This window comes from Pavona decussata, unplaced genomic scaffold, assembly GCF_977016875.1.
Source record: "Pavona decussata unplaced genomic scaffold, jaPavDecu1.1 SCAFFOLD_25, whole genome shotgun sequence".
In the NCBI taxonomy this organism is placed as follows: Eukaryota; Metazoa; Cnidaria; class Anthozoa; order Scleractinia; family Agariciidae; genus Pavona; species Pavona decussata.
Window position 1 is genome coordinate 1520001 of NW_028145448.1, and position 17817 is coordinate 1537817.

A 17817-nucleotide genomic window follows, 5' to 3' on the forward strand; every position below is an offset into this window, starting at 1 on the left:
TGAAAACGTTGTTGAAGCACAACCTTTGTAGTTTACCGTGTTAAAATATTTCTGGCGGCAATGCAAAAGTACCCCGTCGAGAGACCAAAATGTGAAGGGTACTTTGACACGAGAAGAGCCTGTGAAACGAACAACGGCCGTCACGCCGAAATCAAGTCCTTTGTTAAATTATTACTTGCAACAAAGAATATGATTTCTATAAGCTGTACAGAAATTGCTAATAGTAGCTTATTCTCTGTTGAACTTAGTAGGATAACATTTTGTATGATTTTGTCAACTCATGTATTTTTACACATGTAGAAGTCAGGATTAGGCACATTTTGCTGTTAATTGTGTAATTGGAAACTGTTTACATTATTCTGCTTCGGCTACTTTCAAAAATACAACAGTCAGGAAATACCAATTAAAGTCAGAGTATTTTTAAGCTTTAATTCATCTATTGATTGAGTTTTTAAGACAGGAAAGGCAATTACTTTAGAATTATCAAGCCAAGATGGTATAAATTCACTTAGAAGAGGTCAAAGTTAACAGCAGAGATCCGGCTGTGATTGTCGCATCGCAATATAAATATTTATGAAATTGCTATAAACTGGCAGTTTATTCTAGCCCTGAATTCGGAAAAACTCGCTAAGGAGGACTTACCACAGTGATCTGATCTGCAGCGCCAGTAACTCTTTTTAAACGGAAAAAGTTGAAATCCTTGTAACTGCGTGACTCTGACAAACTAAGGCGTGATCAAAACCGCGTGGGACCTGGTAACCGAACTATCTTCCCACGCGCTACGAAGGCGAACAAGTAACAAACGACAAACAATTCCGTATTTTAACTCTGTAAATATGTAGTTGTTCAAGTTCCTAAACCAGCCGTCTAGCCAAATATACTCTCCCTGTGCTTGAAAAACGTGGTTTTTTTTTTTGGCGGGGGTTTGGGGGGTGTGGGTTGCGGGCTTGCGCGTGAGAACTAGCAGACGTTTAGAACACAGCTTAGTGCCCTCTTTTCAACAGTCACTTTATATTTCCTACTGTATGGCACTTATCTTTGCAAATATCAAGAACGAAGTGGACAGTTACTATAGTGTTTCCTAACTACAGCAAAAGGCTAACGTTAATGGTTGGAGGTTCCATCTATGATACAGTAGCAAGTAGAGTAGACATTGCAAGCTTTATGGGGCCAACCCTGCATTTTATGTCTACACGTAGCATCTTCCTTGACTGCAAAACAGTCAAATTTTTGTCTTTCAAGTGCAGATACGATACTCGGAGAAACACAAAAAGCATGGAATGTCATTCGAGTTCTCTTTTCCTACTGGCTAATGTTCATGTGGCATAATTACACTAGTTTGTTGAACATTAGCCAGTTCAAAGCTCTCCGTTAGTGAGAACGCCCAAATTTCAAACCAAAACCCGAGGAAACAAAATGAGTGGAATTGTGCAGAGAGAGGGTGCTTTTAAATTCGGGTTCATGTTTTCGCAGTTCTCACTATTCTGGAGCTTGGAACAGGCTAGGCTGCAAAACAGTATTTTTGGGCGCTGGTCCGTCGTAGGGTCATGTGCGGTCGTTTCTTGTAGGAAAATGTCTACTCTACTTGCTACTGTATCATAGATGGAACCTCCACCCAATAATGTTAGCCTTTTGCTGTAGTTAGGAAACACTATAGTAACTGTCCAGTTCGTTCTTGATATTTGCAAAGATAAGTGCCATACAGTAGAATTTATAAAATGACTGTTGAAAAAAAGGGCACTAAGCTGTGTTCTAAACGTCCGCTAGTTCTCACGCGCAAGGAACCTCCCTCCCCCCCCCCCCCCCCCTCCCCGCCAAGAAAAAAAAAGCGTTTTTAAGCACGGGGAGTGTATATTTGGCTAGACGGCTGGTTTAGGAACTTGAACAACTACATATTTACAGAGGTAAAATACGGAATTGATTGTCGTTTGTTACGTGTTCGCATTCGTAGCGCGTGGGAAGATATTCGGTTACCAGGTCCCACGCGGTTTTGATTACGCATTAGTTTGTCAGAGTCACGCAGTTACAAGGATTTCAACTTTTTCCGTTTAAAAAGAGTTACTGGCGCTGCAGATCAGACCACTGTGGTAAGTCCTCCTTAGTGAGTTTTTCGAATTCAGGGCTAGGATAAACTGCCAGTTTATAGCAATTTCATAAATATTTATATTGCGATGCGACAATCACAGCCGGATCTCTGCTGTTAACTTTGACCTCTTCTTAGTGAATTGATACCATCTTGGCTTGATAATTCTAAAGTAATTGCCTTTCCTGTCTTAAAAACTCAATCAATAGATGAATTGAAGCTTAGAAATACTCTGACTTTTGGTATTTCCTGACTGTTGTATTTTTGAAAGTAGCCGAAGCAGAATAATGTAAACAGTTTCCAATTACACAATTAACAGCAAAATGTGCCTAATCCTGACTTCTACATGTGTAAAAATACATGAGTTGACAAAATCATACAAAATGTTATCCTACTAAGTTCAACAGAGAATAAGCTACTATTAGCAATTTCTGTACAGCTTATAGAAAACATATTCTTTGTCGCCGGTGATAATTTAACGAAGGACTTGATTTGTAGCGTGACGGCCGTTGTTCGTTTCACAGGCTCTTCTCGTGTCAAAGTACCCTTCACATTTTGGTCTCTCGACGGGGTACTATTGCATTGCCGCCAGAAATATTTTAACACGGTAAACTACAAAGGTTGTGCTTCAACAATGTTTTCATTTTAAATTCAAACTTGACGTACCAATTGGGTTTCTTTTGTGATGAAACTGAATGAAATTTGCTAAATTTTTAAACTGCCGAAATGGGGTTTCTTCTAACGGCCGAAGCATTTCCAATTTTCAAGCTTATCTAAATTTAACTATTGCATTATGAAGAAGAGAGATGTGTTTATATTTTGTAAACATTTCATGAATGGAGGACATCGCGTTTCTTTCTACGAGCGAGATGAAAATGGTAATTTTTAGTAAGTTTCATGACCGAAAGGACGCTAATTTGCCGTATTTCAAACTTTGCCCGATTTCAAAAAAAATAACACGATGACAAAACTTTTAACGTTATTTTTGAAAATACACCACTATAGAGATTATATGGGCAAAATTTGAAGGAATTCGAAATTTCACGACTGACGCCCAATTTTTGATAATTTCAGAAATCGGCTCTTAATAACCGTTCCGTCCTACAGGTACAACAAAGCTGCCACCTGCACATCAAAAGCAGTAAGAACTAATTCTTATGCTGAAAATGAAACAAGAAAAAGGGAATATAATAATTTCTTTATTTGGGGCGACCTGCACCGTTTGCAGCTGCTAACATGGTTTGCCGAGAGGACAAAAGAACGAACAACAGAGCTATCCTCCCAACCCTAAAAAACAATGCAGCTGTCGGTAATTAAAGTCCAGTGAAAATAGAGATTTTGAAAGGTTTCAGGTCTACTGCTTTATTTACCTGTACTGCTCCCCAAAACGAGGCTGCTTCGGCGATTGGCTCTGCCGCTGGAGAACAGCCTGGAGCCGTGAACATGGTCTTGGTTGGAGGTTTGGACACTAAATCCAGCATAGCTCTTATGGCAACACCACTGTCACACTAGCAAAAACGTTAAACAAGTTTGTTTCTTCTTTATGTAATATTTTTGAAAGAACTGAACAAACAATGGGGGTAGTAAATCCCGCTGGTTCACTGGTTTCCCAGTGAACAAACTTAATAGATGGGCAATGAACCACTCAGGCAACGCTCGTCTTAATTAAGCGAGGAAATCTGGAGTAATAGTCAAATATCAAATGACAACGGAAAATGACTTGTCAGCATTTCTTCATTTGTGTGCCTATAATCTTGGGCCCAGCCGCTCGAAAGGCGATAATGCATGATTAAATATAACTGAAGTCTTCATCTTGCTCATTAAAAGTGGTTTTGAAAGCTAATTTTAAGCTTATGATAAAGAAATATCGAAGTCAAAGCTGAGGTTAAAAAATATTTCGAAAGAATCTTTATTGCGTAGTAATTAAACTCGAATCACAGTTCACGTTAATCATATCCAGGATTAGCTTAATAGAGTCTTCAACAACTGGGCCCTGGCCTACATAACTCTAGACTACATTTTCCTATCATGTTTTATTGACAATTTATAAGATCTTTGGGACATATCTCCATGGTTACCTTGGAGTCTCTGCTGTCTTCGTATAGCTCGTACCCTGGTAGAATGGACGGGTCCCTGTTGACATGATCCAGGGCCATCTGAACAGCCGGCATAACACCCTGTGAGCTCCACCCTTTGGAAGAGACATTCACACCGTAAAACGTGCCAATGTAGAGTTTTTCTTTACCAGAAGCGAACTCTACCATAAGTGAGGTGGAAAGCAAGATCCATGTAATACGTTGAAGCGTTCTCATTACTCTGGTAGCTGTTGTCTCAGTCGCTTCAATTGATGCTTGTGACAATCTAGATACCTTTGAACCTAAAGACGAAAACAGCGACGGTAATTTAAGACGGGGATCAGTTGTACATGAAATGCTTACGTAACTCAGCTGGAGTTTTAAAAGATTTCTGAGTAACCAATAAAGCGTCTTGGCAATTGACTATTGGAAACAAGAAGAAGATGCTTGTCACATGAACCTAGCTTGATAGCCTGCCTTCCACGGGTTTCCTATAGCTCATTGGTAGAGAGTCCGAATCGTAGTAATCGGAAGGCCATAGATTTGATTCTTGTTGGGAAAGCAAGGATTTCCTTTTTCCGAGTATGCCTGTGTCAATAAATCCTCTATGAAGAATGGTAGTGTCATTTAGAAAACTTAAAGGATATCATCTATATTGAAATTGTACATTTAATCTACCACAGCGCGATTTTATTTATAGAAAGTGGCGAACTCGTCAAATCTGCTACTAGGTAATGTAAATTTACTAACATTAATCTTGGAGAAATTTGCAAGAAACTTAATACTGAATGATATGGAACTTAAAACATGCTACAATAGTTGAAAACAAAAATTACAGTTGGCATCAGCTAGTCTTTAAAAATAAACAGTTCTGCAGTAAATGACTTTTATTTGCTTAAGCTAAAATGAAATATCTTTATTTCAAGTTATGCTTCAGTGGCCAAAATAACTGAAACAAAATAGGAAAAGAACTGATTCAAATTTCTTACCTTTTATTAATGTTTTATTTTAGTCAAGTTGCTTGTCACCTGCCTAGAAAACGAATAATACAAGTTGAAAGTGGCCTTCGAGTCGACCACAAGCGTTTTCTGGTAGCAAATGTCATGCACAAACTATAAAATATTAATACTGTGCCCTTAGTATGCTGTTCTTACACAGGCCATGGTTTGGTCACTGTTTCGTCTAGTTATAAATTATCCTTACTAAGTTTTAAGTAATTACCATTTTTTGCGATATCAATCTAAGAAAAAAAAAAAACGGTGCCATCTGTCAGAGTCATCGGAAGTTAACAATATTCTGTAGTTTGGTTTGCTGCATATGTTTATAGTTAATCTGCATTTTCAAACGAAAAGCAAACAGGTTTGGCGGTAAAAAACCAACACGATTTTCTTTCTTTATGTTGTCAAAAAAGGTTCCAATTTCAGCGTTTTTTCATCTTGCGTAAAAAATCAAAAACAAAAAAAAAAAGCATAATCCGCAAGTTTTATGTCATCAGTATACTTGAAATACGAAAGAAATTTTTCAAAAAGGAAAGATGGGGGTGAAGATGTCGTCTAAATTCACAAAAAACTAAGCAGAACCTTCCTTACAATTTGACGTGAAAATGGCATCTGCGTGTGAAATAGTCGATTGTAAGTGTGAGGACGAATTTTTGTACTATACCTTTAACGCAAAGAAACGTTCCTTAACTTACCTGTTTCAAAGCCTTTGCCAAAAAAGATTTCGTCGTGTAGGTGGTTATCAGAATATGTAGCTTATCTAGTCTCTTTTTGACAACAGATCAGCAAGACAGAAGCATCCACGTCGTCTTCAAATAAGGGATCATAAAAGATATTCCAACGAGTCACAGCTATTGTCAAAATCGAGCTCAGTTGCAAGCCCAGACTCACAATTTGCAATGTAACGATGTCACCAAAGAAAAATTAATTCAAATCCCAACGCTAGTTCCTATAAATAGATGAAATTAAATTACGGTGTTAGCAAGCTTTGACACAATACCAGCATATTTAAGCCTTGCTTTGTTTTCAGCATATCGTGGCAAAAAAAATATTGGATGTAAATAATACACTTACAGTGTACGCTCGAAATAACAGTTCTACTATACCGTTATCTCGGATAATTTTTTTTTAAGAAAAAGCGCAGAGGAATATTTTCTGCTTCATTCACCTGCTGACCGGAAAAACTCTACATTATGCATGTTGCACGAGGACCAAGTAATGAATATACATAAATACATTGCTTTTCTTTTTGATGCATTGTACGTATTTTAGATATGAAACACAGCGTAACTATCAAGGGAGTTTAAATGTAATACTCTCAGACTGAGTGTTTTTCTCAAAGATCTGCGGTTGTCAAATACCGCGGTTTTAAAATAAATTAAGTCAACAATTTGAGTAAATATCAAGAAGTTTAAACCAATAATCATTGCGACCTTTCTAATTGCAATTCATGGTCAAAACGTTCAGAGAAACCTTGAGTCAACATTCATCGATTAAGAGCAGCATGCAATTAAAACTTTTTTCTTCTTTAACAATGCCCATATTACACGGTATATATTAATAAGGGGGAAAAACCCCACCGGTTAGTAATTTAATTAAAAACGAAAAAAACAAAAAAACAAAAAAAATGAAAACGAAAAGTAAAATAAGCGAAATCCAAAGAGAAGACTAAAGCACTTCCTACAAAAACAAAAAATATTTCTGGCGTCAAATCAACTCCTCTACCGATTACATGAAATGATGACATGCAAAATGACAAGGACGGAATTGTAATCTTAACTTTTACTTTTGGCTTTGCCTTGCAGCTGTTGTACCTGTACGTGCTTATGAATATATGCATAACGTTATTTTTTTTGTTATTTAAAACTATATTCGATTCGGTTTATTTGTACTTGACTTACATAACAACCATGGCCGAAAATTTGGTTTTTGCGAGCTGTGGATAAGACTTTAATTAAAGGAAAACAAAAGCAGTAGATATTTCAAACAAAGGTTTAACTACACGTATGCATGATTTGCACTTATAATTTTCCCTGCTCAATATATAATACGTACGTAAGCTTCGGCTTGTTTCTTTTAATTACGGCAGTAACCTATAAAATGCTAAAACCCTTACTTGTAGCCAAAAACCGAATGTGTTGGTAAGAAATTTCATACAATGTTTTAATTATTTCAGCGGAAATTGTAACATAAACTGAGCATGGCTCACCTTCCAAAACATTTTTGTTGATTCATTAATAATTCCGGAATAACTAGAAATTTCTGTGCGGTGTTTGCTAATACTCGAGCGTAAAATCAGCCTCTAGGTGGACGCCGATACCAACTTAAAAGGTTTCCTAAAGAGCTGGGTGTTTACCAGAATTAAAGGGCGTTTATTGGGCAACATGATTCTCTTTGCTAAGCTTTGGCCATTTTGCTTCAGAAAGAGATAGAATGGAATATAATTAAGGTTAGAGCTGCGATCAAAATGTAATCGAACTTTACCATTCGTTTCCAGTTTGGCGTTTGTAAGAACGTAGAAGGTTTCCTGATATTTGTAGAAGCCGGGTACCCGTTGTATATGAGGCCACGAATGATGTCGGATGATAAAAATACGGTCCGGATAATGCTTTTTGTTGAAAGGACATATGAATTGGGCTTACTTGAAGTGACGTGTAAACGGTCGTGTTCTCGTTTGCAACATTTTAGTGCAGAGTAATTTGGAGGTTTTGCTGATGACTATCGGAGGGCCTTCAAAACCATCTTTAACAGGAAATTTGGCATAACTACCAGAATTTTAGTGATAATAAATTCTAAGGTCTTATTTAAGTGTTTGCGTAGTTTTTTGCGGGATTTGCTACAGTGATCGGATTGAAAATTTTCAAGTCAGTATGATAACGTTAACGGATCAGTTTATAAACGTATGATCCCTTGATAGGACATGTAAAGGTATCTTCAAAGCTTTTAATATGCGATGAAATTTGATTAGAACTGTAAGGATATATATGTATAAACGAGTCAAATTTCAATTTTCTATCGTCGCCCTCCCGACCAAAAGTAAGCAAACCAAACGAAGAAAATGAAAAGTTCAGAACTGAAAGCTGAAAAATTTAGTTTCGTAAAGAACGAGCACCCGTTCGGATTAAGTTAGGAGTTTCTTGAGAGATGTTGAACCAGGCAAATGATAACTCACCTTAAATGAATATTACGCCATGAAGACCGTTTAAGTAAGCAGTCTGTAACTCCTTGTCTGTAACTCGCTTTCAACTGAACCTGTAATATATAAATTCGAGGTAAATTGTTTTTGAATATAATTAAACACCAACGTATCCGTTTGTATCATATTCAACGAGGAATGGCAGAATAAAGGAACACGCCATACCAACGAGATAAAACATTGTTATTGTAGTATATTTTGCCTCGTTTTGATGCCCTGGGCATCGCGCTTTTTTAAAACAACCGACACAGCTCTACGCAAATTAAACTGATAGCAAACTTTTCACCATACATAAATAGAATGGTACACCTGTGGTAAAAACGACAAACAGTACCAGCAAAATGCAAAACTGACTTTATATATCAGTACATGGACCCCTACGGCTTCTTACAAGGGCTGTTTCTTTTTCGACGGTGGAAAACTGTTCAACCCTAGCTAAATAATCGGTATCTTTACTTAAACTTTTAGGCTCTCGGTCCGGTTAAAAGGGCGCCTAAGGCTAGGATAGTAATGAAAGTGAGACCCTGGCAAGTAAGTCGCGCTTTTACCTTCCCCTATATATAAATTTTAAAAGGAAGGTTATAAATTCCTCATTTTTAATATTATCTCTATAAAGCTATTGTTTTTCCCTATCATTTTTTCCCAGTTATTTTTCTAAAATTATTTTGTAAGGTACCCATTAACCATAAAACTTCTGACGGTCCCAGTTCGCAGTTCCGAGACGACTTAGTGGTACATGAACTGAAACAAAATAATAACGATACGCGTGTTATTACGCTAACACAGAGCCTAAAAAAAGTCTCTTTCTCTCATAAAATACAGCTAAGTGAACCGCGGCAAAAGATTAAATAACTTTAAGTGCAGTTAACTTAATCTTACGAAAATCTCGCATTTAAAAACATCTCGTTATTATGGACTCCTCACGAGAGAGAATTGCTAAAACCATCCTCCGCTCTTACGCATTCTTTCTTTGGCCAATATGGTGCGCATGCCGGTTTTTTTTTTAATAGTCAAATGAATCAAGTTCTTTCGTTTGTTATTCTTATACAACTTACCACAGGATAAAATTTGTTAACACGCAGTGGTTCTACCATTAGGCCGAAGACAAGATCAGTGAAAAACTGTTTATCTTCGTGTGCTCCTGAGCAAATTTGACTTGACAGTATGTAAAGGATTATGGACAGGCAATTATAATTAAAAGCATAATTTTAAGCGTTAAAATGGAAACATGAAAAATATCTAAAAATCAAAGAAAAAAAAAGGCCCGCTGTTTTTTTTTTTTTTTTGGTGCAAATGATAAATTATCGAAGTTGCAAAAATCACCTCGAGGATCTTCCGGCCACAAATCTTTTACTCACAGTTCACACAAACACATAACATCTTTTAATTTACTTACTTTTACTTATTCATCATCTGCGTGGGGACATAACTGCCTCTCATTTCGGCTGTTTTCAAACGCTAATTCATCCTCCTTGCAGGAGAATATGAGGAACTCCAATTTTTTCCAGATGAGTTGAAAGATCAATTCGTCCGAGATATGTAGTGAAATCCCAATGTCGAAGATACAGGAGGCCCGTTCAAATGGTAACTTTTCTTTACAAGCTCAACTGGCTGTGAGGACATTTTCCCTCATAAATATAATAATTAGGATAAGAACAGAACCCAGAATCCAGCTGTTTAAGCCAACTATGACAATTTAACTTGTATAATATTTTCACAGTTTATCTTTGAGCAAATGGCATTGGTTGTGACATGTGGTGTTGGACATTTATTAGACAGCAAATTTTCAATTTTCAGAACATCAATCGTGTCTGTGCATATTAATAAGACACACGTTTCCAAGTGATTGAGAGTACGTGAGAAAAATGTTCCTTCATTTCTTAAATGTCGATTCTGATACTGTCTATTCTGATCTGTGCGTTAATTGCTATGAATTTTTAACGTGATGAGGTATCCATTGTTCCCTACCTCTTTTATTATGACCACAATGAGAGTTATCGCGATCGCAGGATCCGGATATTGGGCAACTTGTCACAAATATGCTAATAGTTCAGGTGACGATGACATTTTCACATAACCTTTGAATTCATCAACTTTGAAATGTTCCATAACGCTTCAAGATGCATTTATTGATACAATCTTTTCTGTCGTCCATGAGCGACAGCTAACGACACTTTAGATTCAAACAATATTTGATCGCAGTGACGGTAGATAACCTGTAAGTAGGAAGTACTGATAATAAATATAGGTCAATCACCCCCTCGGACCTAACCTACGCAGTGCAGGGCTGACCAACACCGGATTTACGCCATCTCCCGTTCCGCCAGTCTGCAAAACTTGTCCCCAGGCTCTTCGTGAAATTCAAAATGGCGGTACGGAGAAGAGAAGACCCTGCAACACGCTGCAAAATACTCAACGACTCGTGGAGTATTTTGTTACGTGAAGCACGTGCTTTTCGTCATCTGTAAACTTTTCCCTGGATCAAATAAAAATAAATAAAAAATAAATAAATAGGAATTTCAGTGGAATCCACGGAATGGCTCTTCTCTCCACTGTTTCCAGGTCGAATTGGAATTTGGAAATGTTGGTTTTTGTGGAGGGAGGAAAACCGGGGTCCCCGGAGAAAAACCCTCGGAGCAGGGACGAGAACTAACAACAAACTCAACCCACAAATGACACCGACACCGGGAATCGAACCCGGGCCACATTGGTGGGAGGCAAGGGCTCTCACCACTGCGCCATCCGTGCTCCCACAATAAGGCTTCTTATCATATCTGATCCCGGAAAAAGAGTAACGAAGCCGAACTTCTAGTGTCTCATGTGACAAAATCAGATATATTCTCCACAGGGTCTTCTCTGTTCCGCCATTTTGAATGTCGAGAGGACTCTGGGGACGAGGTTGATCCTCTGCTTGCACAGTGGACTATCGGTTTTAAAAAAGCTGCGTTGGTTATCTAATTAGCCTTTCCAAAGTAATATTTAGGTCTCTCAAAACGAAATAAAAAAAGTCTTTAATCTAAACATAGTGTTGTACTTTGCACTTTTTTTTCCTGTGTTCTTTATGTTGATGATGAGGCTTGTGATAACGGTTGTATAAACTTGAAGTCCAATTCACTTTGAATTTCACATGTACATACTAATGCGATGCCGCCCGACACAGCAATCGCCACTGGGCCCATTTAACTAATACAAAATGGTAGCTTCAATACCAAAAATACTACTTAACGACCAAGAGGGCTGAAAGCCAGGCTGCATTGCAGGCTACTTATTAATTCCTTCTCCTCCAGTCTCCAAACAAAACAAGCGGCACTTTTGGCCCTTTCAAAAGCAAAAATATTAATTAAATAAAATCAAAACCCTGCTTATTTACAATAAAACTTTTACAATAAGTCATTTCTAGGGATGCAGGGATCCTCTCCTCTTCGCTAAACGAAATATATGGCTGTCTTGGCCCTTAGAGCGTTTTCATTCACGCACAGGCAGCCCAAGCTCAAGCTGTGAGTGGTTATCATCTTGCGTAATACAGGTCACGAGAAAGTCTTTCTCTTAGTGAGTGGGAAACCTAGGAAGTGATAACTCGCTAAAATGGCCTCAAATCAGCTCAAATAAAACAAACAGACAATAGGCAATACACCTTAGAAGCAAGGTATGTCATTTTTATTAAGAACTTTCCAATATTCTGAATATTTGTACCTCCTAAACCCGATCGTAAATATTCCCATACAAACTCTTATATTTGCGCCGTGACCGCTATTACGCAAGATGATCACCACTCACAGCTTTAGCTTGGGCCACCTGTGATTCACGTGACTACCGGCCATATTGGTTTACTGAAACAAAAGAAAGTCTTTGCATAAAAATAGAGTTCAATTCCCAGAGGTTTAGTTTGGGACACCAACATGGCCACATTTTCTTTGTTTTGGGACACCAACATGGCCACCGTGACGTCACGTCAGGTGAAAAAAACTATATACGTTCCTTGGTTTTGGTCTAAAAATGAGGGAGGGGGGGTGGTGTTGGAGGGGGGAGAGCTCCTTTCCTACAGCCGCAACTGCACAAGGCAGCTTAAACTTTTATGCTGACAGTTTTAATTTTTGTGTAGAAGTCCATTGAGTATCCGCCTCCAGATCGTCCCAATCCGCTGTTTTTCCAGCCCTCGTGAGGCATGCTGGGATCATTTGGTAGCCAGCTGTTAATCCATACAGAGCTGAAAAAAGAGGGCAAGGAAAGTCAGCAAGGAATGGTTGGAGCAATTGACTATCACCATAATTATAAAATTTCGCCCTTGGTTTTTAACAAATAGCAAGTCATTCGCGTTAGTAGAGGTTGTTAGGTGATCTTCGCCTTCTTAGCCGAATATCAATAATCATCCCTATGGTTATTGATATCAAAATTACCATCATTATCACCGCGCCAAATTTTAATTATTAGGCATACCCAACATTTAGTTGATCTGCGATGTTATGAGCTAGACTGACGTCCTTGCACCAGACTGACGCAGACAGTCCGTACATTGTTCCATTAGCCGCTTCTATGACCTCTTTTGTTGTTCGAAATGGTATTATTCTGACCTGGAGAGAGGGTTTAAAGAAATATTACGTCAAAAAAAAAAACAACAACAAAAAAAAAGACAACTACAAAAACTGTGTACTTAGGAAACTGGTAGTCTAAGGTAGGTTTAGAGTTTCAGGTACGCCGGTTTAGAGATCACATCCAAAACAACTTTATTGATAATTCACTCTAACTTATACACCTAAAACATGACGCGCTCTTCAGTTAATTTATTTCCCGCGTAAATCGTATTTCGCATAATTATGCCTTTCCGCACGCCATTCCACATACCATTCCGCAAACTCTTTCCGTCTTTTACCCTCGCCGTTCTTTTTGCAACTGTTTAAGTTGCATACTAACTGCGAGGATCTTTCTTCCATCTAATAACATAATTATGTATAAATCTAGATTTAAGACAATTGTTATTTTTTATTTTATTTTGTTTTGAATGTTCTTTTAGTGTCCACAATTAGCTAGCAAGCTAAATACTCAGACACGTAAGTAAGGTTCACTCATTCATTTCATTACCGACAAAATTTCCTTGGCTTTTAAATTTGAGTTGACACAGAAATATTCAGCTAGCAAGAGTCAGCATTGCTTGATAAACAAGAAAAGTGAGGTTTGAATTACAATGTTCTCAATTTTTGTCAATCGAGGGAGATTTCATGGAGCTCAAATGCGTTACTAGACTGATTCGTTGAAGGAGCGGGTTGTTTGAAGACTGAACGCAGGATTGTCGGCAATAGCAACGTACAAGCAGATTTATTCGCCGATCGAGAAGTCCCTGGCAGCTCTGGTACACAGCCTTTACACTTGAATCAACACACTGCTCTGACACACAGCCTTTACACTTGAATCAGCACACAGTACCTTTAACTAGGTCCGGCACACAGCCCGTTGATTACCCCTCGACACACACACCGTTTACACTTCTCTGAAAACTCTCTCAAACTGCTGTAGTCGTGCAACAAGGCCTTTCTAGAACCTTCTAAAATCTATTTTCAGTAATATTACATCAGCGTGTGCTATTTTAACGTAGACCATGACTCGGCATTCTAAACTGTCAAGCAATGTTCCATATAATGTCCTAAAATGCCTGGAATGTTCTGGGAAATAAGGGCAATTTTTGTAACAAAATGTTAAACTTTACTGTTATTTACCACTGGGCCTTGAACCTCCAACGTGTTTATTGTGTTGATATTCGAGCTCTGGAAACCTGGTGATGATGAAAATGTTAGGATATTAAAGGTAGAGTAAAAACAAGTTTTATTGGTAATCAGGGGTTACTTTCTAAGGAAACGGTGGTGCTGCGTGAGTGCACGGGAAAGTAGAAACGAATGCTTGGGTTTACACTGCACGAAAAACGCCTTTGCGCAACATCAAATATGTGGTCAAAGAATGTCAAAGGCCACCTTTGATTCGAATCATAGGTGAAAAAGGCCTCATTTGATTCACGCGCGTCAAAGGTGGAGTCAAATTTGATTCGGATTAAAGATATTTGTAAAGATATCACATATTTGATCCACCTTTGATGCGCGTCATAGGCGGAGTCAAAGTTGTACTACATTTGACATCACCTGTTTGATTTCAATTTGATGCGCGTCAAAGGTAGGGTCAAAGTTGTTTAAAATACATTTAAACTCACTTTTGATTCGAGTCAAAGGTATATGCAAAGGCGTCACATATTTGACGTATTTTTGATGCGCATCAAATGTGTTGTCAAAAATGTTATTATATTTGACCTCATCTTTGATACGAACCAAAAAATGAGCAAATCCAATTTTTCGTGCAGTGTTATCAACCGAGAATTGATATGACAATTTCGCCTTCGTCAAGAGATTCTTGAGCTGACGTTTCGAGCGTTAGCCCTTCGTCAGAGCGAATCCACCCTGACGATGGGCTAATGCTCAAAACTTAAACTCTTGAATATATTTCCGGTGGCGGGCCAAATTGCCTTGTCAACTAACAATTATATTGAAAAATCGCGCGGAGTATCGCCTGATACTAAGCCGAGACGATGCCGTAGGGCGAGTTTGCTATAATCAGGGGATATTCCGCAAGATTGAGCAGGATAATTGTTTTATCAATCAACACGTTGATAACAAAGCACAGTTTCATTGCAGAAAAACTGGAGACGATCTTTATTTTGCCATTTTTCTCCCCGACACATGCACTAAATTACCTTATTTTATGGATTGTTTAATTATAATTCTGGCCATTATTTTCAGGACTTAGCTTTGAGGTCGTGTTGTTGAGCAAAGGACGGTCAAAGGTCTGAATAAAGTTAGAAATTGCTGAGGACTATTCCTTCTTTTATCTTTATTTGAAAAGAAAATTTAAACGGCAGAGGTTTCAGCATAGATCGATTAGGTGCAGGCGAACAGTCAGTCTGTCTGTCAATCAACTTTTACATAAGGATTCAAAACTTCGTATGTAGTGTTGTAAAGTTGCGAAGTTCATGTTTCTGTGCTGTTGAGTGTCCCGGATCTTTAATTACACTGCGAGAAATGTGAATATAGATAAGAATCGATGGCCTTTTCAATAGTACAACTCTGTGATTCCGTGCCAGATGCAAAGTTTTCGAATTTAAAACCTAATATATTCCCTGAGTTGTTCAGTTTCTTGACCATTGAGGAAGAAGGCGTAAGGAATGAGGTTTGTGTACCTGATAATCTCAAGCAGGCCCCAGTAGATTTGAAATTAGTGCACGAGTAGTCATACTCAAAATTTCGTATCTCAAGTCCCATCCAATGTCAGGGACAGCCTAATGAATTTTATACTGCGACTCGTGACGAAATTGATCGTGAATGATAGTAAATAAACAAATCACTTTATTTAAGTGTCAATGTATTTATTGAAGAGCAACAATTGGGGACACTTTCAGGGTCGAATTGAACAGTTTAGAAGTGTTGGTTTTTGAGGTGAGGGGAAAACCAGAGTACCCGGAGAAAATCCTCTTGGAGCAAGGACGAGAACCAAAAACAAACTCAACCCACATGTAACGCCAAGTCCGAGTATCGAACCTGGGGCACATTGGTGAGACTCCCTATAGCATTTTTGGGATTCAATCGCTGGGCGGCCACTCCCTGCGATTGCTGGAGATTTCTGCGGAATCGCTGACGGATATCCGACATACATGCGAAATATCGACGAATTCGGTCTTTCGCCTTGGTGGTTAGAGCCGCTAGGGAAAATCTCCGCGTGAATTAAGAGGACACAACTAGTGATTTACGGCAATCACCAGAGCGAAACGCTTGTCTGTCTCTGGTTTATTTGGGAAATTTCTGACAGAAAGTATAATTTAGTTTTTTGCATAAAGGTTTTTTTCTTTGAATCTGAAAACAATTCAACCTGCTGTTCACTAACAGGTTGTTAAATTCAGTTAATAGTACGCATGTAAAAATTTCGGCATTCGTATTGGAATTTAGCATTTCAATAAATCAAAAACAATTGGTAATCGGTTCAACCCTTAAGGCTGGTTTCCATATGATCGCGGATCGCAGATCGCAGATCGCAATAAGGTCTGCGATCGTCTGCAATCCTGCGATCGTGATCGCAGACGATCGCAGAAGATAGAACCATGTGCTATCTAAAGGCTGGTTTCCATATGATCACAGATCGCAGACCTTATTGCGATCTGCGATCTGCGATCTGCGATCCGCGATCATATGGAAACCAGCCTTTATTGAAATTGAGTGCAAAAAGGTGAAATTAATATTTTGCACGCATATTATCAATAAGTAATCACATGGCTTTTCTAGTGTAATTAGCAATAAATGTGCACTTGTAAATTTTCAAAGCCACATCAAGTTGCACTCGCCCCGCTCTTGCAATAAGCCTATGAAAAATTTACGAGCTCTTGCTCATTCATTCCAAATTGCATCGAAATCATGTGATTACCTATGCAAATAGCATCGCTACAAAAGTAAGTAGAGCTGACCTCCAAGTACCGTAGGCTCCAAAAAGTATCCTTTGTCCAATTTGCTGTCCAGTTTTGGAATTTTGCCGCCGCACAAAATCTCTGCACCGTCATTCAATGCGCCTTGAATAAAAGCGATAATCTTTTGACGGTGCTCCTTGCTTATTAAAGGACCAACCTACAAGAGAAAAAAAAAATCATAAAACCATTATACTTCCATATTACCATTACGAAAATGTTTGTTGATTAAAAAACAAAAAAAACTCCCTTCATCGAAGATTGATTAGAAAACATGTAAAATCTTTCATTATCAAAAATCAAATTGCTTCAATTAGAAAGTTAAAAGTCAAATTATTGTCGAATGACCGAACTCAGAGCATGCTGCTGTTCGACTTACAATTCTACAATAAGGAACTTCGAATGGACGATGAAAAACCGCAACACTCTTACATGAGATTTCCCAAAGGACTACCACTATTGTTCTGTATTATTAGAAGGACCCTAAAAGAAGGTAAAAGGACAGAGGCAGCGTACTAACTTTATACTCCATCTCGAAGATGAGTGGGTTGCACGAAAGACACAAGCCATTTTAATAGCATGGTTAAAAATAACTTTATTTAAGCGAAGAGCACTAATATATTCATTGCTAACAGCGCAGGGTACCAATTGCACTTATTGTCAGAGCATGGACGAGGACCAACAACAAACTCAACCCACATATGATGCCGAGTCCGGGAATCGAACCTGGGCCACATTGGTGGTAGGCGACGGTGCTCTCAGCACTGTGCCTTCCTTGTTCCCCATGGCTGATAATTCTTTGCGATACATTTTAAGATCGCTTTACACTTGTGTGAAAATTGAGAGAAACCTTGATTCACTTCGTTTAGTTCTAACTTTTAGAATGTGGCTCAGATACTTATGTGTCATTCAAACAAATTTATTTCAATCAATGTTATTTAAAGAAGGTGACACGGGACAGCACTTCAACTGAATAA

The 17817-nt window shown here is 38.3% G+C and overlaps 2 protein-coding genes across 7 annotated transcripts in view; both read right to left on the reverse strand.

Annotated features, from left to right (window-relative positions):
• Positions 1 to 11653, reverse strand: part of LOC146485723 (gamma-aminobutyric acid type B receptor subunit 2-like) — a 23082-nt gene extending 11429 nt beyond the window's left edge. The window contains exons 1-6 of one of the 6 annotated variants that reach the window (XM_085103083.1): positions 11562 to 11653; positions 8329 to 8408; positions 5852 to 6105; positions 5148 to 5190; positions 4162 to 4460; positions 3454 to 3591 (exon numbers count right to left, since the gene is read on the reverse strand). In XM_085103083.1, coding sequence (XP_084959209.1) covers positions 3454 to 3591; positions 4162 to 4395 — 372 coding nt within the window. In that variant the 5' untranslated portion in view covers positions 4396 to 4460; positions 5148 to 5190; positions 5852 to 6105; positions 8329 to 8408; positions 11562 to 11653. Of the gene's footprint in view, positions 1 to 3453; positions 3592 to 4161; positions 4461 to 5147; positions 5191 to 5851; positions 6106 to 6324; positions 6607 to 7640; positions 7891 to 8328; positions 8475 to 9028; positions 9206 to 11561 lie in introns of those variants that run through there. The other 5 variants (XM_085103081.1, XM_085103080.1, XM_085103082.1 and 2 more) reach the window with 5 other exon arrangements.
• Positions 10461 to 17817, reverse strand: part of LOC146485724 (2-aminomuconic semialdehyde dehydrogenase-like) — an 18057-nt gene continuing 10700 nt past the window's right edge. Inside the window, exons 8-11 of the mRNA XM_085103086.1 lie at positions 16844 to 17000; positions 14064 to 14119; positions 12790 to 12923; positions 10461 to 12559 (exon numbers count right to left, since the gene is read on the reverse strand). Coding sequence (XP_084959212.1) covers positions 12418 to 12559; positions 12790 to 12923; positions 14064 to 14119; positions 16844 to 17000 — 489 coding nt within the window. The 3' untranslated portion in view covers positions 10461 to 12417. The remainder of the gene's footprint in view (positions 12560 to 12789; positions 12924 to 14063; positions 14120 to 16843; positions 17001 to 17817) is intronic.